Genomic DNA, 24873 nt, shown 5'->3' with positions numbered 1-24873 from the left:
TGATCTTCCCGACCTAAAACCTGTTGTATTGCTAATGTTATAATTTCATTCGGTTTGTTTGTTATCACTTTGGTTGTTAATTTTAAGGTTGTGTTTAATAATTTAATTACTCTGTAATTCTCCCGATTTGTCTCCCTTTTTGAAAAGAGGTATTAGGATGCTTGATCTCCATTCATGTTGTATTCTGTTATGTTCTATTATTTTTTGGATTAATTTTAAAGTGGTTTGGTCAGATCTTGTCACCCGTACTTTAGCAGTTCGTTCGATATTTTTGTCATCTTTTGGTGATTTTCGATTTTTTAACTTCCTTAATGGTTCCTTTGCCTCTCCTTCCTAGATATTTATTTCTTCGTTTGTCGTAACTTCAGGTGTTGGTGGTTCATTGTCGCCACCTTTAGCAAATAGAGATCGGAAGTCGTATGTCCATTCATGTTCCCTTCTGAATGTGTTTCGTTTTTATTAGTTCGTTCATCTGTTTTCTATGTTTATTCTTATTACAGTTATGCGTGCATACTGAAGAAGCATAACTGTTCCTTTTGCAGTTAAACACCAGGGAAATAAGCAAAAAAGACAGTGTTCTGGACTGTGGCAATTCCAGGTATCTGTGTTTTTTAGTAATTATAGGCCTATATAAAGAGAACCTATCCATTTTATGCAGAGATTTCGACGTTTTTTAAATTATTAACAATTTGATTTAAATTATTCAGAACTTTTTCCCCCTATGGCAGACTTAATTGGACACTAGGGAAAACATTTTTATTTTCAATTTTATGAAAAAAAGTTATGCTTTATAAAAAGTTTTCAATGAGCCAAAAGCTAGAATGAAATCATCAAATATTAAATTTTTTTAGTCATATTACGCGGTTTGTTAAAAAATATGAATTTTATGTTCATATTTTTTGGCAAACCTCGTAGGTATACGACTGAAAAAAAATTAATATCTGATTGTATTTTAGGTTTTAGAACATGCAGAACTTTTTATATAGTCCATGTGGTGAGACCGCTCCCGTCTGAAAAACATTTCTAATTCGGTTTCTCTGCGGATTCATATTCAAAAATGTCCCCTTTAAACAAATCTGAAGGGTGCCGGACGGAATTTTGGGCAGAAATTGCTTACACAATTTTTTTAAACAAATACATAAGATCACCTTTTATTGCTTCAAAAAATATATTTTTAGGTTTTTTGGGTCATTCTAAACAAGAAAGGTATCTTATGATTTTCTTATGAAAATCTAAAAAATGCGAAAATACGTACTTTCGAGGCTTAAGAACTCATATTTAAATTAGTATTTTTAAGGGTGCTAATAACTTGGATTAAAGTTTAAACATTCATTTTCAAGATTCCGAAGAGTGATTGGGTCTAACTTCAAATTAGACCGTAGTTTTTTAATTGTTAATTATGCATGTCCATCCGGTTTTTTTGCCGGTGCGGTGCGCACTATTTTCAAAAATCTATTTTCCTCCGAAAAATATTTTTTCTAGATTCTTTGGGACTAGTTTTAAAGTTATAAGCGATTTAAAATGCGAAAATGTGTTTTGTCATTTTTCGGTTTTTAAATCGCGTATTACTTTAAAACTATTAACTTTTGAGAAAAATGTCAAGAAACTTGTTTTATTTAGAATGTCCCAAAGAATCTAGAAAAAATATTTTTCGGAGGAAAATAGATTTTTGAAAATAGTGCCCGTCGCACCAGCAAAAAAACCGAATGGACACGCATAATTAACAATTAAAAAACTACGGTCTAAATTGAAGTTAGACCCGATCACTCTTCGGAATCTTGAAAAGGAATGTTTAAACTTTAATCCAAGTTATTAGCACCCTTAAAAATACTAATTTAAATATGAGTTTTTAAGCCTCGAAAATGCGTATTTTCGCATTTTTTTAGATTTTAAATCGCCTATAACTCGAAAACTGTCAATTTTTGAGAAAAATCACAAGATACCTTTCTTGTTTAGAATGACCCAAAAAACCTAAAAATATATTTTTGAAGCAATAAAAGGTGATCTTATGTATTTGTTTAAAAAAATTGTTTAAACAATTTCTGCCCAAAAATTCCGTCCGGCACCCTTCAGATTTGTTTAAAGGGGACTTTTTTGAATATGAATCCGCAGAGAAACCGAATTAGAAATGTTTTTCAGACGGGAGCGGTCTCACTACATGGACTAATAAAGAGCTTTTTTTTCATAAAGCTAAAAATAAAAAGGTTTCACATATGATGCCGACTTAATGGAACACACTGTAGGTATATATATATTATTTGACATTATAATATACCGGGTGGTGAATCGGAAAACGGGCCATAGGAAACTCAATGTAAAATTCTAAACTGTTGAATTCCTGCTTCCCTAATTATGTTACATCAAAAGTTATGAGAAGTTATTTGTAGAGGATTGAAATCTGTATTAAAAACAGAAGTTACAATTGTTCTACGATTTAAACACATTCCAAAATTTTGAAAAATATAATGTATTTACCGCAGTAGGTATGTGTGGGTATGTTAGGCCACACGTTACTATTTAACTGACAGTGAGCACATTATTGACTGAAGAAAATATCTTTATTATTAATATTTTCTCCTTAACTAAGGGTATCTTATCAACTTTATTGTGTTTTAAACAAAAAATGATAAAATAATTAAAAAAATTGACAGTTCTAATTGTTAATATAATAAATTCATTGTCAACAAATGCAATCTTATACACATTATTGTATTGTGTGTGGCCTAGCTTTGGCGTATTACTCTGAAAATTGTATTATATTTTTACAAAATTTTGAATAATTATTGTTCATAGAACAATATTAACAGTTGTTTTCAATAGAGAATTCAATTCTCTACAAATAGTTTCTGATGACTTTTGATGTAAAATAATTAGGGAAGCAGGAATTTAACAGCTTAGAATTTTACATTGAGTTTCCTATGGCCCGCTTTCCAATTCACCACCCGGTATAGCAAATATTATATTTTAACTAATTTTACTTTACTTACTGGATTTTTTCGACAGTACCTGCCTCGCAATGAAAACGCGGGGGTACTGATTTCCATCGCTTCGCCAAGGCCACCATAGCACCGGCATCTAGAACTCCAAATCCAAATAAATGGTTAAATTCTAATCCTACTCCATTCATAGTCCAGTGAAATCTTCCTTTGGCGTCGAAAAGAGAATTCCGTTTAGATGTTAAAACAGTCAAGTGCTGAACGTCTCTCCATGACAGCTTATTACTAAAACATACAATAGATACCTATGAGTATGAAAAATAAACGAAATAAATTATTTATCAATCAAAATTAAGATTTTGCTTTGTTCTGCTCTTCTAGGAAAATTTGTAAATTGCGTAAAGGAGATGTGAAGATGATACGAATTGAAATTCTACCTAATACTTATATTAGGGCCTTTTTAGTAATGGCTTTTTGGTCTAACATATTTAGTGCCTCACAATGTAGGAAATTGCAATGAAATAAAAAGAAGTATCGAAATTGCCGAGGCCACCTTCATAAAGATGAGAAAACTATTCTGCAGCAGAGATACAAGCATCCCTCTACGATTAAGAATGCTGAGTTGCTGAGGCTACGTATTTAACACGCTGTTATACGGCGTAGAGTTTACTTACTAGTGTACTTTCAAAATATTGTAAGTTTAGAGATGTGGTGCTACCGTTGAATGCTGAAGATAAGTCAGGTTGAAAGAGTCACACAAGAGTCACTTCGAAGTAATGCGAAGGATAGAAAAAGACCCAGAAATTTTGTTAACGATAAAACGAAGAAAACTCAAATATTCGGGTCACCTGATGAGAGGACTTAAATACGCATTATTTCAGAATATGTATAATGCAAGGAAAAATAGGAGGAAAACGGAATCCAGGCCGTAGAAGAATGTCATGGTTGTGGAATTTGAGAGAGTGGTTTGGCTGCACCACTAATAAACTCTTTAAGTCATCAGTAAACAAGGTTAGGATAGCCTTGATGATTTCCAATCTCCGATAGGAGCGGCACCAGTGCCGTAGTTAGCCCCACGGGGGCCCCATATCAAAGTTTGTCGGGGGGCCTTTTTCCCCCGCGACAAAAGAAGCAAAAACGCTCGTATAGAATAGAATAGAAATATGTTTTACTGTCACTGAAAATTTTACAATCTTATGGACAAAGCTTACAAAAAGTCAGAAAAAAATAATGTTAACTGAAATTACATAAATCGTCAATATTAGTAGATACAAAGTAAAATATAATGAAATAAAACAAAACAATGTATTGCAAAATTTAACTAAATTGCAAATTACATAATACAACCTTAGGAACTAATAAGTTCTGCGTATAACACCCAAATATAGATAATAATAATAATAAACCTAATAAACTCTAATAAACCAAAGTCGAAAAACAGATTTGAATTGTCGAGACTCATTGTTTGAAAACAGATTCAGTTTTTTCAATGCAAGCATGAATGGACATTGAAAATGAGCTTAAACAAAGAAAAAAGCTCTGTGCTTATAGTATAACGGCAAGCGGCCGGCAAATACACTTCTCCAAGACATTAATGTACCACCTTAAAAGTAGGTCATTTTTGAGCTCTCGAATTTCATAACAGTTGTCCGATTTAAGTGATTTTTTAAATATGCTATACATAGCCTTACTCTTTGACAATATCGCTGTAATAATATTGTTGCTAGACAGGTAAATTGTCATTGTATACCGGGTGTACCAATCAAATTTTTATTTTTTCTCAAAGTTCGCGTCACTCTGTGGAATATTTTTGTATTTATAAAATACTGAAATTAAAACCCAACTACATAATATATAGCCTCATGTTTTCTTAACATTCTGTTTTTTGATTCATTCGCTTATGTAAAACGTTAGGTACTTTAACAACTAGTCTTGTTTTTCTTCAATATACAGGGTGTTTTTAAATAAGTATGGCAAACTCTAAGGAGTAATTCTGCATGAAAAAAATAATGACAATTTGCTTTATAAACGTATGTCCGCAAATGTTTCGTTTCTGAGATAGGGGGTGTTAAAATTTTTCTTACAAACTGACGATTTATTTTTTGCCCTAAAACCGGTTAAAACATGCAAATGAATTTTGGTGGGTTGAGGTAGTTATTGCGCGTTTTTGTTATACAATTAGGAATTTAATGTTCACCATTTTCGCGCATAAGTAGAGTTGCACAAGTTTGACTTGACTGTTTGAACTTGACTTGAGTTTGACTTAATTTCAAGTCAAACTCAAGTCAATCCTTCTGACAAATATTTCAAGTCAAGTCAAACTGGTCAATCGTACAGGTTTGAAAATTCAAACTGTTTGTCAAACTAGTTTGAAATAGTTTGAAAAATAATTTATTTAGTAGATATACTTTTTTGTCGAGATAGACATGTTATTAGTTGTAAATAAAGATAAGAAAATTAATAATACAATGAGTGCCACATAAAAGTCAAAATTTTCAATGTGTTTTAATTTAAAAGTTTTAAATGTAGATATTTATTTTTTTCGAATACTGAGAAAACTAATAAGTATTTTTGAAAAATTTAAACGCAGAATGAAAGATTGCGTTATTACCGAGGGCCGAAAGTCTCTTAGAATAAATAAAAAGTTTGTTTTGAATGAAATATTTGCAATTAATAACAACACTAAATTTTCCTTTTTATGTTCACCAATGTAACTTATTAAAGTAAACATTATAGAAATTTTCAGGGATGTTCGTCCCTCAGAAATAATGTAATCTTTCATGCTGCGTTTAATTTTTTTTTAATTCTTATTAGTTTTCTCAGGATTTGAAAAAAATTAATACATTTAAAACACATTGAACATTTTGATAAGCGACATGTTACGCCTATGCCCTTAAGGGTTACAATAAAATAAGACTATTTGGTTTTTCAATGGACAGCTCAAAATAAAATTATTTGGAATTTTTATGACTTTCTTTTATTAAAAAAGGCATTTATTTATTTTGGGCCAGTTCGAAAAAACATGTAATACCAAGCTGCTAGTTCACTCGAAAATATGTACCACAAGACAAAAGTTAGTATTGCTGTATATTCCTTGGTATTTCTTTAAAATTCAAAACTAACCATAGGGTTATTAGACCTGGATCCCGCGTACCAAAAAAAAGTTGATTAATAGTAAGCTGAAAATTTGTTAATAGCTGAACGGTGTCTAGCCGGACAAACTTTGATGTACGGGAACACTGGAACAGGGGAAGTTTTAATTGTGGAACAGTTTAGAAATTTGGAACGTCAGATTAACTTTCATTAAACTCTCATTAAAAATTAGACTGCTATTACTAACCAACATGATTCCTGTCATTTGACATGTTCTTCGTGTTCCACTCATTAAAATGCCCAGTTAGTGATAAACACCAGTCTGATTTTTGCATGAGAGTTTAATGAAATGGTAACAAATCAATTGGAAGTTCTGTCCGACAAAATACATGGAACGTTTACGTAGTCTGACGTTCCAAATTTTTAACCTTTTCCACAATTAAAACTTCTTCTGTTCCAGTATTCCCATACATCAAAGTTTGTCTGACTAGACACCGTTAAGCTATTAACGAACTTTCAGCTTGCTATTAATCAAATTTTTTTTGGTACGCGGGATCCAGGTCTATATGGTTTTATATCTACAATTTAAATTTTTTTCGGATACAGGCTACAAATGTTGGGTTTAAATTAAAAAAAAAATTAATCTATAAATATGCATTAAGCTTTCTTAATAATTATTAATAAATAAGCCACAATTTTACCAAAAAAATTATTTTATTAACGTTTCGAAGCCCAAATCGGGTTTCGTTGTCAAAATACAAAATACTACTAAAATGAACAAATATAAATACAATATAAATAAGTCAGATTAGATAAATTATAAAATACTACTAAAATAAACAAATATAAATAGAATATAAATGAGCCAGATTAAATAAATTATTAGAAGAATTTTTTTACGTAGCAACAACATTTTTGTTTATTTTAGTAATATTTTGTATTTTGACAACGAAACCCGATTTGGGCTTTGAAACGTTAATAAAATCACTTTTTTGGTAACATTGTGGCTTATTTCCCATTAAAAGTAATTGATTATAAAAATGCCACAAGAAAATAGCTTCAAAACAACATTTTTATGTTTATTGAAATTTGTCAAAAAAAAATTTTTGGACCTTGTTGGGAGGGGGTATTTCCCCTACCCCCACCCCCCTGTTGATCCGCCAGTGAACAAAAAAGGCGTAGGCGGTCTCATTTAAAATTGAAAATAAACACGTTGCGTAATATTCAAACTTTTCAAACTGTTTGAAGATGTTTGAATTCAAGTCAAACCTAAAGATATCGAAATCAAGTCAAGTCAAACTTTTTTATACAAAAAGTTTGATTTTCAAGTCAAGTCAAGTTTGTTGAGTAAAATCAAACTAGTTTGACTTGATGCATCTCTACGCATAGGGGTAATATGATCCGTATGTGCGCCAATGGTGAACATAAAATTCTTAATTGTATGTTAAAGAATGCACAATAACTACCTCTTAAAACCCGCCAACTTTAATTTGCACATATCAATGAGTTTTAGAGCAATAAATAAATCTTCAGTTTGTAAGAAAAATATCAACACCCCCTTTCTCGGAAACGAAGCATTTGCGGACATACGTTTATGAAGCAAACTGTCATTATTTTTTTCATGCAGAATTATCCCTTAAAGTTTGGCATACTTATTTAAAAACACCCTGTATTGATGAAAAATAAGACCAGTTGTTAAAGTATTACCTAATTTTTTTTATTATCCTATATAAGCGAATGAATAAAATAATAAAATATTAAGAAAACATCAGGCTATAGTTGGGTTTTAATTTCAGTATTTTATAAATACTATAATATTCCACAGATTGACGTGAACTTTGAGAAAAAATCACAGTTTTTTTGGTATACAGCCGGTATACAATGACAATTTATCGGTATACAATATATTTTACAGCGAGGTTGTTCAAGAATACGGCTATAGAATATTAAAAAAATCACTTAAATCGGATAACAGGTTTAGGAAATATGAGACATTAAAAATGACCAATATTTAAGGTAGTGCGTTAATTTCTTGGAGAAGTGTAGATATACATAAATACAATTATTATAGATAAAGAATAGAATACACGAAAATATATCCAAAAAATACATACTGTTTCAAATATTCAAAGATAAAGCGATTACAAAAATTGCAATTTGGCATTATACATTATACAAGAACTCACACACAGCCATTGGAATTGACAATGAAAGGTAGCTTGAAAACAAAAAAGTTCTGTTCTTATGGGGCGGAGAATAAAAAATAGATAAATATGATTTATATAGGCATAGATAAAGAATCCATTACACCAAAATGTTGATATCCAAACAATATACACTGTTTCAAAAGCGTTTTAATAGTGAAATAATTGTAGAATATTTTGTTCAATCTTTGTAAATGGAATTTTGTTTCGACTTGCCGCACTGGGGCCCCTGAATGTCGGGGGCCCGTATAATTGATACGGCTGATACGGCGGTAGCTACGCCTCTGAGTGGCACAAGAAGAAGAAGAAGAATGTAGGGAATTGCTTTGAGTTTGATTTGTTATCCGAGATATTAGAAGATAAAAAATCAGAAGATGAAAACTTGTCAAAATCAGTATAGCAAGTTTGGGGTCGCTGAACATAAATACGTCATCAGAACCGACCCCCCGAGACACCTTGTGCGCAGGGTTACTGATAATGCAAGCCATCTGGAGTTTTGAGGGTTTTCCATACTAAATTGATGCTAACAAATTATTCGGGGTTTTTTGGGGTCGCTAAGCACGAACACGTCATCAGAACCGACAATCAGAGTACCTCGTGCCCAAGGTCACTGCTAAGGCACGTCATCTTTTGTAGTTTATAGGGTTCTGGCACCAAATTGATGCAAACATATTAATCGAAGGATTTTGGTGTTGATAAATACAAGGAGTGTATAGCCTGTATATAAACACGAATATTACATCAGAACCGACCCTCGGATTTTGCCCGGTATGACTGATGTGCCTGAGTACTCTGTTTGCAAGCTCGGAAAGCTTCGAAATTGGATACCAGGTGCTCAGGGGTGCACCGTGATATCCGCGGCGCGCTTCGACGCTGATTTTTTACCAGCCAATTAGGTACTACAAGGGGTAAGTGAGGTTCTTTGTACAGATGATAATTTATGAGTAATGTCAATTGTTTTTGAAGTTATACTTCTTTAGGCACGAGGGAAATTTTTATTGTCAAAATAACTGTCAAAGTTTAAATACATAATTCAAAGTTTCTCTTCGAATTTTGTGATTTAACCACAGATTATTTAACGTAGATAAAATTTGTTCAGTCCATTTTTGTATCGACATATCGAAGTAATTTAGTACAGCCAAAAAAAAAACACCCTGTTCGGGACTGTGACAAGCCCAGTCCAGGAAAACTAATACACAGGTACGCAAATGATGATAAATATATTTTTCAAAATATGTTTCCATCCGGGATAAATACAGAGTTTAGTAATAATTCAATAACCAACCCACAAATGTATCAACAAGTCAACACACAAGGGCAACTAGCCATGAATGTACAAACCACGCCATATCTAATATCGATGTCGCAACCAGCACCAACTAAACCAATGCCACCTAACTTGTACCCTCCACTACCACAGACACAAATTCCATTAGTGCCGATCACATATCATAGTTCTGCTTCAAATTATCAATTACAACGATTGCCATCCACCAGTGAAGAAGAGTAAGAAAACAACGAACCAGCTAGCAGCAACGATTGGCAAGAAATTAGAAGCTCAAAAAGAAGAAAAATCAGAAAAACAACAGACAATGCAAACAGTACAAATATTATTGTAACAGAAAATAGATTTGAAGCGCTAGAAAATGAAGTAATCCCTCCCAAGGAGAACAACACAGCAAACCCTCCACCAATTTTCATACACGGTGTACAAGACTATCAAAAAATGGTACAAAAAATTAAGGATGTAGCAGAAAGGGAAGAATATCATACAAAAAGTTTAACTAACAATGTCGTAAAATTAAGTTGTGGCACGCCAGATACATATAGAAAAATGGTTAGATATTTTAATGAACATAACATTTATCACCATACATATCAGTTAAAACAGGATCGAGCCTATAGAGTTGTAATAAAATACCTTCACCACTCTACTAACACCGAGGATATAAAAAACGAACTCCTAAAACTGGGTCATAAAGTTCGAAATATAATAAATGCACAACACAGAATTACTAAAGAGCCACTTAATTTGTTCTTCGTGGATCTCGAACCGGCAGCAAATAACAAAGATATTTATAACTTAAGGGGGCTACAGAATAGAGTTATTGAAATTGAACCTCCCCGAACAACCAAAAATCGCATAATACAATGCATGAGATGCCAATCGTACGGTCACTCCAAGTCATATTGCAATAAACCATTTGTATGCGTCAAATGCGGAGGAGCCCACAATACCACAACTTGTAAGAAGACTAGAGAAACTCCAGAAAAATGTGCATTATGTGGTGGGGATCACCCCGCAAATTATAAAGGATGTGAACATTACCAAAAAATTTATAATATTAATAACAGGTATCATAACAGAGGAAACGTATTAAATCCAGCAATAAATCAAATACATACACAACCCAGAATATATACACAACCCAGGATTCAGAATCAGTATGAAAGTTACGCTCAAGCTGCAACAAATAATCAGAACAATAACGAAGATACAGCGAGTATACTTACCAAATTTCTAGAAGAGTTTAAAAATTTATTTAACCAGCTAATGCAACAAAACAGTATGGTGCTCAACATGATTTCCATGCTAGTAAATAAAGTAAACTAACAATGTCTAAGTTCATAAGAATTGCCCAATGGAATGCCAATGGTCTTCCTAATCATAAAGAAGATATAAAACTATTTCTGGAACAAAATTTCATTGACATACTACTAGTAAGTGAAACCCATTTTACAGACAGAACCTACTTCAAGATACCTAAGTATAAATTATATTACACAAATCACCCAGATGGTACAGCCCACGGAGGTTCAGCCATATTGATAAGAGAAACTATAAAACATTATGAAATGCTAAAATACGAAACAAATCACATTCAAGCAACATCGATAAAAATACAAACTCTTCCATATGATATAACTGTCACAGCAATTTATTGTCCGCCCAGGCATAAACTTACAAAAGAGGATCTTTTACTCTTTTTCGAAACTCTAGGGCTAAAATTTATAGCAGGTGGAGATTACAACTGTAAACATACGCTATGGGGTTCACGCCTAACAACCACCAAAGGCAGAGAGCTAGCAAAAGTTATCCAGGATAAAAGCTACTCATTCCTATCGACGGGATCACCGACATATTGGCCAACCGATCCAAATAAAACACCAGACCTATTGGATTTCTTTATTACAAACGGAATATCTCAATCATATACAGATGTAGTACCAAGTTTTGATTTATCATCAGATCATAGTCCCATAATTGCCACAATTAGCACAACGGTGATAATCAAAAAACCAACACCTCGACTGCATAACTTCAAAACAAACTGGGACACATACCGGCTAATCATAGAACAGGAAGTAAATCTAAAAAAATTTTCAACCAACATTCCTTTTGAAATAAAAAGACTAGTAGCAGAAAAACGAAAAGCCAGATCAATTTGGCAAAGAACTCACAGACCAGATGACAGGACAATTTATAATAACAAAACAAGAAACTTAAAAACAGCTCTAGAACAGATGAGAAACAACTCATTTGAAAACTATGTATCAAACCTTTCGCGTCAAGATAACTCTATCTGGAAACCAATCAAAAACAAAAATAAACCAATAAATACTTCACCTTCAATTCGGAAAAACTCATTACCACCAGGACCATGGGCAAAAAGCAACAAAGAAAAAGCTGATTTATTTTCTGAACATCTAACTGAAGTCTTCAAGCCACACGACAATGACCAAGTACAAGAAGTAGAGCATGAACTAGCCTTACCAATTAATCAACGAGAGCGACTAACTTTAATTACACCGAAGGAGATCAAAGATGAAATTAATCATTTGAATGAAAAGAAGGCACCAGGCACTGATCTTATAACAGCAAAAATGCTAAAACAACTTCCTAAAAAAAGGTATAATGAAGTTATTGTACATATTAAATGCAATCTTAAGACTTAGTTATTGGCCTATATCACTAAAAATTGCCCAAGTAATTATGATACCGAAACCTGGTAAAGCTTTAACGGATATTTCATCATACCGCCCAATAAGTCTACTGCCAATAATGTCAAAACTTCTTGAAAAGCTGTTACTTAAAAGAATTATGAGCGACCTAGAATTCCAAAACTGGATCCCAGAACACCAATTTGGATTCCGGCAAGGTCATTCTACAGTGCAACAATGCCATCGCATATCAAATGTAATTAATAGAGCTTTGGATAATAAACAGTATTGCACAGCAGCCTTTCTGGACATCAGCCAAGCATTTGATAAGGTATGGCACCCAGGATTACTTTATAAAATCAAAAAATCCCTACCCAACAAATACTTTAACTTATTAAAATCATATCTAAATCACAGAGAATTTGAAACTAAAGTGGAGGATGAACTATCAAACCGTAACAAAATTCAATCAGGAGTCCCACAAGGTAGTATATTGGGTCCACTTCTTTATGTACTGTACACATCCGATTTACCAACCTCTCCACAAACCACCATTGGAACTTTCGCTGATGACACAGCAATATTTGCAACTGAAGAGGATCCAAGAGCTGCAGTATTAAAACTTCAAGAACACCTAGACCAAATTGGACAGTGGTTAAAGAAATGGAAGATAAAAGCTAACGAAACTAAGTCAACACATATAACTTTCACACTAAGGAAAGACCAATGCCCAAATATTAGCCTTAATCAAGTCAACATACCACAACAGAACATCGTCAAATACCTGGGGCTTCATCTTGATTCTAAATTAAACTGGAAACAACACATTTTAAAGAAGAAGAAACAAATTGAGTTGAGAGTGAAAGAAATTAATTGGCTTATATGTATAAAATCTCGACTCTCAATTGAGAACAAACTGCTGATTTATAAAACAGTCATCAAACCTATATGGACGTACGGTATAGAACTATGGAGTTATGCCAGCAAATCAAACACAAAAATTATCCAAAGAACTCAATCCAAAATTCTACGCACCATCGCAAATGCCCCGTGGTACATTTACAACCAAACCCTTCATACAGACCTAAACATCCCGTTAGTCAGCACAGTAATTCAAGAAAGAGCCAACAGACATCACGAGAAATTGGAAGACCACCCCAACCAATTAATATTACCATTACTGCAGCCACTAAACAACAGAAGATTGCGAAGATTATGGCCCATAGATCTTCGCTGAAACTGAGGTGAAACCGCTGGGTGATGTACCTCATAACGCCATTTTAGTGTACAATAATACATTGATATATGTTATTGTACTTGTTATCAAATTAGCTTATAGAATATGTAATTCTGATTGTTAATAAATGCTTACAAAAAAAGGGAAATTTTTAGATTCCCTGGCGCATGCGCACACCTACAGTATGGTATTAGTCGCTACGTCTTTTAAGTTACGTAGCGCAAATAAGGTATGCGTGAAAAGAATATAATATTTATTATTAGTGTTTTTAGTAAATATATTTATTATAATTTTTACGTCTGTGGATTTGTCTTTCTCCTAATAAGTATTATTGAAAATGTTTATTTTCAATTAATGTATCTGTCACCATGATTTTAATTATGTCCGAAAAATGATCGACTAATCGACTGAATACAAGAGCGGTGGTAGCTGATCGGTAGAGCATTCGCCTAGGGATCGAGAGATCCCCTGTTCAAATCCAGACAGTCATATCCTTTTTTTATTTTATTTTAAATTTTTATATTAAATTTTTGGTATTATTTTTGTTCTTTCTAAAGTTTAATATTTAAATACAATACAAAAAAAACTGTTTAAAGTAGATAGGTATATTGACTTCGTTGAAATCATAATATGAAGTTAGATTATATTATAATAGAAGTATAACTTCTTACGTGCGTACAAAGTACACATACATTCTTTTTTTTCTTATTTACAATTCTATATATTTTGTTTCATTGATTACGATTTTAATTAATTAATCAGCCATTTTCTGACATTTCCTTTAAAAATATACATCCAAAAGTATATTGCTGTAGTGAATACATAATGTCCCTCATCAATATAATTTACTCCCACATATACAGTATATTAAAATTTCGTTTTTCCATTAAATTAAATTTGTGTCTACTTTCCCATTGGTTGACGACGGGACAAAAACTCACTTTGCTTCCAACGCTAGCGCGAACACACCTGCTGCCTCAGGAGCTGCTGCCGATGTTCCCGAATGGGTCGTTGTGCATTTTCCATATAAATCGGTAGTTGCCTGGAAAACAAATGAATAATGGATAAAGATATAGTCACATTGGGATCGCTCGCACAATCAAATCAACAGGGTTGGCGTTAACAATTTCTGTTTGGTGCAATATACTTTTAGTTGTTAATAAGCCACAATTTTAGTTCGAAATTAAATTTATTTGACGTTTAGATTTCCACTTCGGAAATCGCTATTAAAATACAAAGCATTAATAAATAAAAAAAAAAAATTAAAAATGAATAAACATTTTCGAGCTCGTTGCAATACAAAACTACAGACAGCCGTATTATACAGGGTGTCCCGAAAAGATTGGTCATAAATTATACCACAGATTCTAAGGTCAAAAATAGGTTGATTGAACCTCACTTACCTATATACAATTGTGCACACAAAAAAAGTTACAGCCCGTTGAAGTTACAAAATGAAAATCGATTTTTTTTCATATATCGAAAACTCTTAGAGATTTTTTATTGAAAATGGACATGTGGCATTATTACGACAGCAATATCTTAATGTCAAAAAACGACTAAGAGGCAAAAAAGTTTTAAAAACACTGTGTTTAAGTAATGGTACCACAATAATTGTTTAATTGGAACGTACACAAACATTTGGGGGGTTTAAAGGAACAAAGCCCCCATAAAATTTTTATGTAAATATATTAAAAAAGAAGCCACATCTCGATAAAAACTGGCTTATCGAAAAAATACCACGAGACAAAAAAGTTTTAAAAACGTTGTGTTTAATTAATGGTACCACAATAATGAATTAACTGGAACGTACACAGAAGTTTGGGGGGGTTTAAGGGAACAAAACCCCCATAAAATTTTTGTGGGTTGGACAAACTTCACTGGACGAAAAGTATTATTTATTATTGGATAGACAGTTCCGCCCTTGCTCAATGACGGGAAAAAACAAGCATCAAAAATACACAACATATATTTGTCAGATTGTCATTAAAATTATTAGATTGATTGTCATAATATAAAATCACATTTTTTAACAATTTGTAATTAATTTTTTAGCTGAATACAAGAAGTTTTTAATATAATATATTACAGTCCATTCTATCAGAAGTTTGTCCATAACATTTGGTACCTTCGAGCCCGATAAGCATAAAATTGTGTCCGATCGAACCCGATGATTGAGACAATGGTCTAATAGATCCAGATGGGTATGAAGATTATTGGTTTTTGAAGAATTTATGATTCAGCCAGATTGGATCCGCTCTGCCGATTGAATTAAATGTGAGGTTTTTCCATTTATTATCTTGATTGTTCTTTGTTTATCCTTCATATTTATTTTCTTTCAACGAAGTGCCAATAAATTATTAGATTTTTGAGGATTTTGGGGTTCAATTAAAAATTTTGATTTTGCGCATTGAATAGTTGATTTATAACCTATAATTTTATTTAGCTAAAAAATAATTACTTATTAGATTGATTTGTACACCTTTGTGTGTATGCAAATATGTATTTGAGTTGATTTGGAGTATTAGTTTGTGGAATGCTATACGATTTCTGATTATTATTAGTAGATATTGCTATTATTATTGGATTTATTTAAATATAAATGATTATAGGACCATAGCCAATATTCGGCTAAGTTTGATTATTAGATAAAAGACAGATTTAGATTTGATTTTTATTAGTTGATTGATTAGCGTTGATTTTTGAGTTCGTACAATTAAATAATATTATTTGCTACGTATTTTGATTAATATAAAGCTAAAAATGCCTATGAAAGCTTCTGATTTTCGTCAATTATATCGCAAAAGAGATATAATTGAACAAAGATTAAACAATTTTATTAAATTTATAGAGTCGATGACAAATATCGCGATTAATGATTTAAGCGAAGACCATTTTTCGCAAATAGAATGGAATACTGAAAGAACTGAAAGTTTAGTTACGGAATTTGATGAAATCCAAATGTCAATTGAATTAAATTGTCAGGATCAAGATATTCAGCAAGAGTATGCGAAAAGACAACGATTAGATACTATATTTTCAAAAACTTTGTCTAAAGCAAGAACGATTTTAAAAAGAAAATGTTCCGATTCATCCAGTTCAGAGTCGAAAAGGTTAGATATAAATCATGAATATAGTGGATTAGAAGGTGTCAAATTACCTCCTATTCAGTTACCTGTCTTTCATGGGGACTATTTGAAGTGGATTGAGTTTAAAGATACTTTTGAAGGGTTAATTCATAATAATAAAGTATTGGCAGATATTCAAAAATATCATTATTTACGTGCGAGTTTAAAAGGTAATGAATTGAAAATTATACAAAGTTTAGATTTTTCTGCACAAAATTACAATTCTGCATGGCAGACTCTATGCAACAGATTTGACAACTCTCGGATGTTAGTAAACAATCATTTAAAAGCTCTTTTTGAGATTGAAAATTTAAATAAAGAATCTGCATTAGGTCTTAGAAGCATGATAGATTCAGTTAAAAAGCATTTATTCGCTTTAAAATCACTTCAACTACCGACTGAACATTGGGATGCTATTATGGTGTATTTGGTAAGTGGTAAATTGGATAAATTTAGTTCTAGGGAATGGGAAAAAAGAAAAATAGATAATTCTTTGCCAAGTTTAAACGAATTTCTTGAATTCTTGAAGAATCGTGCTGATTTTTTGGAAACTATAGAGTTAAGCAATGTGACAAAACTGGATTATAAATCTAATTACCAAGATAAACGCTCTAGATCTCTGCTAACTAGTAAAAGCAGAAGTTGTAATTTTTGTAAACAAAATCATTTGATTTACCTATGTGAAGAATTTCTTAAACTTTCAGTAGCCCAAAGATGGGATAAAATAAAACAATTAAATTTATGCCGAAATTGTTTATGTACCGGACATTCCTACAAACAATGTAAATCGTTCGGTTGTAAGATATGTAAAGCCAAACACAGTTTTCTTTTACATGAAAATAAACCATCTGATATTCATGTTAAAGAAAACAGTTCAATTAATTTCAACCCGAACAATGATTCCGAGAATGAACCAAATAAAGTTAAGTTGTCAACTAATACTTCAGAAAATAATGTTAATAGAAATGAGATTGTTTTAAAAAATAATTGTTCAAATAATGATTATGTACTGTTGAGTACTGCTAAAGTTAGAGTATATGATAGATACGGAAATACTCATATCGCACGAGTAATCCTAGATTCAGGGAGCCAATCATGTTTTATTACAGAGGATTTTCTAAGTAAACTCGATTTAGACACAAATAGAGCAAATATTTGTGTTTCAGGAATTAATAATTCCGTTTCATCTTTAAATAAAAAATGTCAATTAAAAATTGGTTCTATATTAAACAATTTTAAGTCAAATTTACATTGCATAGTGGTGCAACAGATTACTGAGAATTTGCCAACTTATACTTTTAATGTCTCAAATTTCTCAATACCCCCTAATATAACTTTGGCAGATGATTCATTTAATGTAAGCAGTAAGGTAGATATGTTACTTGATGCTAGTTTGTTTTGGGATATAATGTTAGATGGTCGCATAGATCTTGGAAAGAATTTACCCTCCCTCCAAAATACTGTTTTTGGTTATATTGTGGTTGGTAAAGTTCCATATCCAACAAAAAATCATATTAGATGTCATTTTTCACAAATATTTAGTAGTGATGATTTACAATTAGAGAAATTTTGGTCTGTTGAAGAGCCAAAGTCTCATATTTCTTATTCAAAGGATGATGTTTATGTTGAAAATCATTTTAAAAATTCATTTTCTCGATCAGAAACTGGTCAATTTATTGTTAAAATTCCCTGGAAGGAACATCCTTCTGTCCTAGGCGATTCTAAACAATTAGCTGTTAAAAGATTATTGTATTTAGAGGATAGATTTAAGAAATGTCCCGAACTTAAAAATGGTTATTTAAATTTCATGAAAGAATATTTAGATTTAGATCACATGTCAATTGATTATAATTTAGATGCGGAAGGCACCACAGAACCTAATTATTTTTTACCACATCATGGTGTTATCAAAAATGAAAGCCTGACAACCAAACTCCGTGTTGTTTTTAATGGTTCTGCCCCATCGACTAATGGGAAGTCATTGAATGATATCCAATAATCAGGACCAGCAATTCAAAATAATATTTTGAGTATTTTGATTAGATTTAGACAACATGCAGTTGTTGTTGTTTCCGACATCAGCAAAATGTATAGGATGATACTTGTTCATCCCGATGACAGAAGAATGCAAAAAATTGTCTGGAGGAATAGTCCTTCTCAGCCAATTTCAATTTATAATTTAAAAACCGTAACATATGGCACTACCAGTGCGCCATATCTAGCCATTAGGTGTATCCAGCAATTGTCATTTGATAATAAAATCAAGTTTCCTGAAGCAAGTGAAATTATTCTGAGAGATTTTTATGTTGACGATCTCATTACTGGATTTTCAAGTGAGGCTGAAGCTATTAAAAGATGTGATGAAGTGGTCAAAATATTGAAGTCAGCTTGTTTTAATTTAAGGAAATGGTCTTCAAACAGCCAATTGGTATTAGATCACTTTAAAGATTATTCCGATCCTTTAAAAGTACTTAATTTAGGAGATCACGAGTGTATTAAAACTCTTGGTATTCAATGGTCTAGTAAGTTAGATATTTTCAGTTTTCATGTTGAAAACCCTGATCTTTTATCAAAAATAACGAAGCGCACAATGCTTTCTGCAATCGCAAAAATTTATGATCCCTTAGGTTTAGCCAGTTGTTGTATAATCCTAGTAAAAATTATGATTCAATCTCTTTGGTCGTTAAAACTTGATTGGGATTCCGAAGTCCCCTCTGATTTGTGTGATAAATGGAAAAAGTTCCAGTCTAAGTTATGTCACTTAAATGATTTAAGAATTCCACGGTGCGTTCTGAGTAATAAACCTAAAATAATAGAATTACATGGATTTAGTGATGCTTCACAATACGCATATTGTGCAACAATTTATACTCGATGCATTGATTCACAAGGTTCTATAAATGTTCATTTGTTATGTGCTAAGACTAAGGTCGCCCCAGTCAAAATATTGACTATTCCTCGATTAGAATTGTGTGGTAGCTTATTATTGGTCCAACTTATGAAATCTGTTTCAGATTCTGTTACTTTTCAGTACACTCCATATTATTGGTGTGATTCACAAATTGTTTTGCATTGGCTCAATAATGACCCAGCAAACCTTCAAGTTTTTGTTGGAAACCGTGTTGCAGAAATTCAAAGATGTACTACAATTGAAAATTGGAATTATGTTAGCTCGTCTGAGAATCCTGCAGATATTGGTAGTAGAGGAATTTTGCCAGACCAATTAGCTCACTGTAAGCTCTGGTTTAATGGCCCTCAATTTTTATCAACAGATTTTGATAAAACTAAGTTCTATGATTTACTTGATATATCAAACCTTCCTGAAATGAGAAAGAAATCTAAGGCATTAGTTTCTATAAAAAATGATTTTAATTCACTTTTTTATAAATACTCGAATCTGAACAAATTAATTAGAATTATGGCTTATTGTAGAAGATTTGTTAATAATTCAAAGTCAAAGTCTAATAGTAGAAGGTATGGCCCGATTTCAGCAATCGAATTTACTGATTCAGAGGTTTTTCTTGTTAGATTAGCTCAGACAGAAAGTTTTGTTGAAGAAATTTCATTATTAAATAACGGTAAAGACCTTTCGTCAAAGAGTAGATTATTACCTTTAACGCCTTTTCTAGATGAAACTGGATTATTGAGAGTAGGAGGACGTCTTAGAAAATCTTCTAGGAATTATGATGGGAAACATCCCTTACTATTAGATAAGATTCATGTTTTAAGCAAACTAATATTGAGACATGAGCATGTGCAACTTCAACATGCAGGTCCACAACTCTTGTTAGCGACAGTTCGTCAAAAATTTTGGATAATTGCGGGAATGTCCCTAGCTAAAACAGTTGTAAGGAATTGCATTAGATGCTATCGGTTTAAACCCAAACCTGGTTCTACGATTATGGCTGATTTGCCAGAACATCGTGTTAATATATCACAACCTTTTTTCATAACTGGATTAGATTACGCAGGGCCAGTTACATTAAAGGATAGAAAAGGTCGCGGATGTAAAACGTATAAAGCGTACATATGTTTATTTATTTGCTTCGCCACGAAAGCAGTACATTTAGAATTAATTAGTTCTTTGACATCTGAAGCTTTCATGGCAGGCCTTAGAAGATTTGTTTTTAGACGCGGTAAACCCGGGCATCTGTATTCAGATAACGGTACAAGTTTTGTAGGTGCCAAAAATGAACTAAAAATTTTGTATGATTTCATTAGAAAATCAGAGGATGAAATTGTCACCTCTTGCGCAGCTCAGAATATTATATGGCATTTCATTCCTCCTAGTACTCCAAATTTCGGGGGATTATGGGAAAGTAATATAAAAGGGGTAAAATATCATTTATCTCGTATTATTGGTCAAACCCTTCTAACTTATGAAGAATTCTGTACATTTTTAATTCATATTGAAGGCACTTTGAATTCACGTCCTTTATATGCTCTATCATCTGATCCTAACGATTACACTCCTTTAACTCCCTCACATTTTTTAATCGGAAGACCGATGACCGCTGTCCCTGATCATACGTTTCAAGGAGAGATAAAAATAAACCAATTGTCCAGATTCCAACTGATTCAGAAATTGTTGCAAGACTTTTGGAAGCAATGGTCAAAGATTTACCTGAATGATCTCCAACAACGTCATAAATGGAGAAGTAGTACTTCCACCATTCAAGTCGGATCTTTAGTGCTCTTAAAATCTGACAATTTGCCCACTTGTCAGTGGCAGTTAGGAAGAATAGTGTCTGTTCACCCTGGTGATGATGGTGAAATTCGAGTGGTAACTGTTAAAACCGCTCATGGACTTTATAAACGAGGAATAACTAAAATTTGTCCATTACCATTAGCTGAGACTTGTTTCTAGTGTTCCTCATTAACTTAGGTGATTTGTGTTTGAACGGTCTTGGAGCTGTTCAAGGCGGGGAGTATGGACGAAAAGTATTATTTATTATTGGATAGACAGTTCCGCCCTTGCTCAATGACGGGAAAAAACAAGCATCAAAAATACACAACATATATTTGTCAGATTGTCATTAAAATTATTAGATTGATTGTCATAATATAAAATCACATTTTTTAACAATTTGTAATTAATTTTTTAGCTGAATACAAGAAGTTTTTAATATAATATATTACAGTCCATTCTATCAGAAGTTTGTCCATAACATTCACTATAGTTTTGTTGTAAGATGTTCCTGCCATAAAAATGATACATGTCCATTTTCAATAAAAAATCTTTAATAGTTTTCGATATATTGAAAAAAATCGATTTTCATTTTGTAACTTCAAAGGGCTATAACTTATTTTATGAGCACATTTGTACTAAGGTAAGTTAGGTTTAATCGAACTATTTTTGACCTCAGAATGTGTGGTATAATTTATGACCAATCTTTTCGGGACACCCTGTATATGTGAGTTCAATCAGAGATTGACCGTTTCGAGATTTATTAGTCTCTCGTCAGGGAGTGCCTATGCAGCTCTCTCTGACTGAACCAGAATAATAACCGGCCACCAGTCTCGGATTGCAACGAACAAAATGACAGATTGCATGAACAAAAAAACATAAAATTTAAAATATTATTTTAAGATTTCGTTCGTTGCAATCCGAGACTGGTGGCCGGTGATTATTCTGATCAGGGCCGGATTTATCACTACGCCGACTAGGCACTGGCCTAGAGCACCAAATTTGTCAGGGCGCGGAACAGGCAGATTTTGTTCGGTGCATCACAAAACCGGCAACCAACTTACACATCATCAAAGCAGCACTATCCATCAGATAAAAAAGACAGTTATTTAACTAATAAGCTATTTTTTTGTAAACTTAAAAATGGAGAAATAATAAATAGAAATTGGATGTCATTTTCTTAGAGAAAAGGGTCTGTGTTTTGTGTACCATGATAGTGTGACCAACTCCAAATCTGTCAAATTCGGGACAAGGCTGAAGAATATACCTAAAATCCGGGACTTTTCAATGAAAACGGGGCCATTTCTTTTAAATACAGAAATTTAATATCATCATTTTATTGATTATTTAACATTATTATGTTGATAACGATATTTTTGATGGGATAAGCCATGTTTTTGAATCGTCTTTTCAGAAGACGATAATTATTCAAATACAGAAACAAAAAAAGTCCACAGTTGTTTGCTTAGAACTAGAACTATAATACCACGATATAAAATGCATGCGTTTTGGATGTGGTATTAGTATTACACTCTAGAAATCGTCGACACTTTTTCATCTCAGCAATTGAATTGATGTGAATTCTTAGAAGAATAACATACTCAAAATTTCAAAATTGCATTTTACCAGAGCGTTGAAAATTCGGATGGCCCGGAAGCCTTGTCCGGGACGCCGGGGCACGACTTCGTAATTCGGGCCATGTCGCGGATTTTTCGAACTATTTAGTTGGTCACACTCATGCATATTATTCAGTTGCTCTGCTAACGCAAATAAATACATTTACAACCGATTTTAATGATTGGAAAAATGCTTCACAAAGAGTGGTAGACCACGAAAATTGTTCTTGTCATAAGTCACACCAGAAAACATTAAAACTGAGAGGTCAAATAAAAGGACATGTTAGTTCAAGTCTTGCTGATCAGTTAAATAAGGAAACTAAAAACTGGAGAAATGTTCTTAAGCGTGTTGTTGCCGCTGTAAAATTTCTATCCACAAAAGGATTAGCTTTTCGTGGTAGCCATGAATATTTAGGACTGTTTGATCAAGGCATCTTTTTAGGTTTAATACAATTTTTATTCGAATTTGACTCCTTTTTTGCAAAGCAACTGAAAGTATATGGCGACGGAGGTTCAGTTACAGCTTCATACATTTACTAGTCAACATATGAAGAAGTTATACTTCTTATGGCTGAAAATGTTCGAAGACAAATATTAAATGAAGCTAAGGAAGCAAAATATTTTGGGATTATGGTAGACTCCACTCCAGACATATTTCAAATTGACCAATTAACGTTGGTACTAAGGAATATAACTAGAGATGGCATAGCCGTAAAACGCTTTTTGTGTTTTTTGCCTAACGTCGGACACAAAACTGAAGAGATTGTAAATGTTATTATCGATGTTTGTGATAAATTCGATTTGGATATCACAAAATGCCGTAGTTAGTCATATGACAATGCCAGTAATATGGCAGGAACTCACGTGTTCAAACCAGAATAAAAAAACTATGTCCTCAGGCTGAGTATGTCCCACGTGCCGCCCATTCCTTAAATCTGGTAGGATCTGTGGCCGTTAGTTCATGTGTGGTTGGTGTTTATTTTTTGGTCTACTTCAAGAACTGTACAACTTTTTCAACACATGGATGGGAGCTTTATTTGAACCAAAATGATCTGTGGTACTTCAAAGCATATCTAAAACACCTTGGTTAGCGAGAAACGATGCTTGTCGAGCTCTGAAAGAAAATTGGCCGGCAGTTACAGAATCTTTGAAACTAATAGAGAATGACAGGAACGAAAAACCTTCATGCCGTAGTGATGCATCTGCTCTAAGATTAAACCTTGAATCACTAAGACAGTATTTTTGTCCGCATTTTGGAGTACCATTTTAGAACTATTACAAAAAGTCAGTACTAAGCTTCAGTATGAAACTACAAATTTAAGTAAAGTAAAATGATAATACTAGTCGTTGGCTGGTTTTTTGGTAGAGCTTGGTAAAGCCAAAAGTTGGTTGGTTATAAGGGGGTTGGGGAGATCAAGGCGTAGGGCGCCAGAAATATTAATACCTAGTAGGGTTCAACATGTAAATCCGGCCCTAATTCTGGTTCAGTCAGAGAGAGCTTTATATGCACTCCCTGACGAGAGACTAATAAGTCTCGAAACCGACAGGGGTGCTTGCGGCACTCTCTGATTGAACTAAAATATAATACGGCTATAGTTTCGTATTGCAACGGAATTTAAAATAAACAAACTGAAAAGTCTCAGATGCAATATCCACCATTATAATAAAATTAAAATGGTAAATAGTTATTTAAATCTGAAACTTTTCTTGTTGAAAGTTCTTTCTAGTACATCCTTAATCTGTGACTTTTACAATTTATAAGACAGCAGACGACGAATATAGAAAAGAAAAAGGACTCTACTACATGCAGTCAAATTCCGTTTTTCGATTTAGAGGTGTGCACGCTAGCGCTGTTAAGGAAGCCTGCAATGGCAGAAACAGCTGTCCAGCGATCGTGCATCCCTCTGAATCGAAAACAAGCAAAACCATCTTTTACTTTTCTATCTTTACTCAGATTTGAGTACTAGCCAGTTTTTTTCTGTCTTTTTCCTAGACGATTGAAAACGGAATGTGACTGCATATAGTAGAGT

General features: G+C 32.9%; 1 protein-coding gene across 2 annotated transcripts in view; it reads right to left on the bottom strand.

Annotated features, from left to right (window-relative positions):
* The window catches only part of LOC114330885 (neuroendocrine convertase 2), a 423318-nt gene that overhangs the window by 108448 nt on the left and 289997 nt on the right, over positions 1–24873 (bottom strand). For both annotated transcript variants that reach the window (XM_028280306.2, XM_050644389.1), the window contains exons 9-10: positions 14354–14454; positions 2988–3221 (exon numbers count right to left, since the gene is read on the bottom strand). In XM_028280306.2, coding sequence (XP_028136107.1) covers positions 2988–3221; positions 14354–14454 — 335 coding nt within the window. The remainder of the gene's footprint in view (positions 1–2987; positions 3222–14353; positions 14455–24873) is intronic.

The sequence above is a fragment of the Diabrotica virgifera genome, chromosome 2 (genome assembly GCF_917563875.1).
Source record: "Diabrotica virgifera virgifera chromosome 2, PGI_DIABVI_V3a".
Taxonomy (NCBI): Eukaryota; Metazoa; Arthropoda; class Insecta; order Coleoptera; family Chrysomelidae; genus Diabrotica; species Diabrotica virgifera.
The sequence above is the reverse complement of the archived record's forward strand: the minus strand, read 5'-3'. Positions and strand labels throughout refer to the sequence as shown.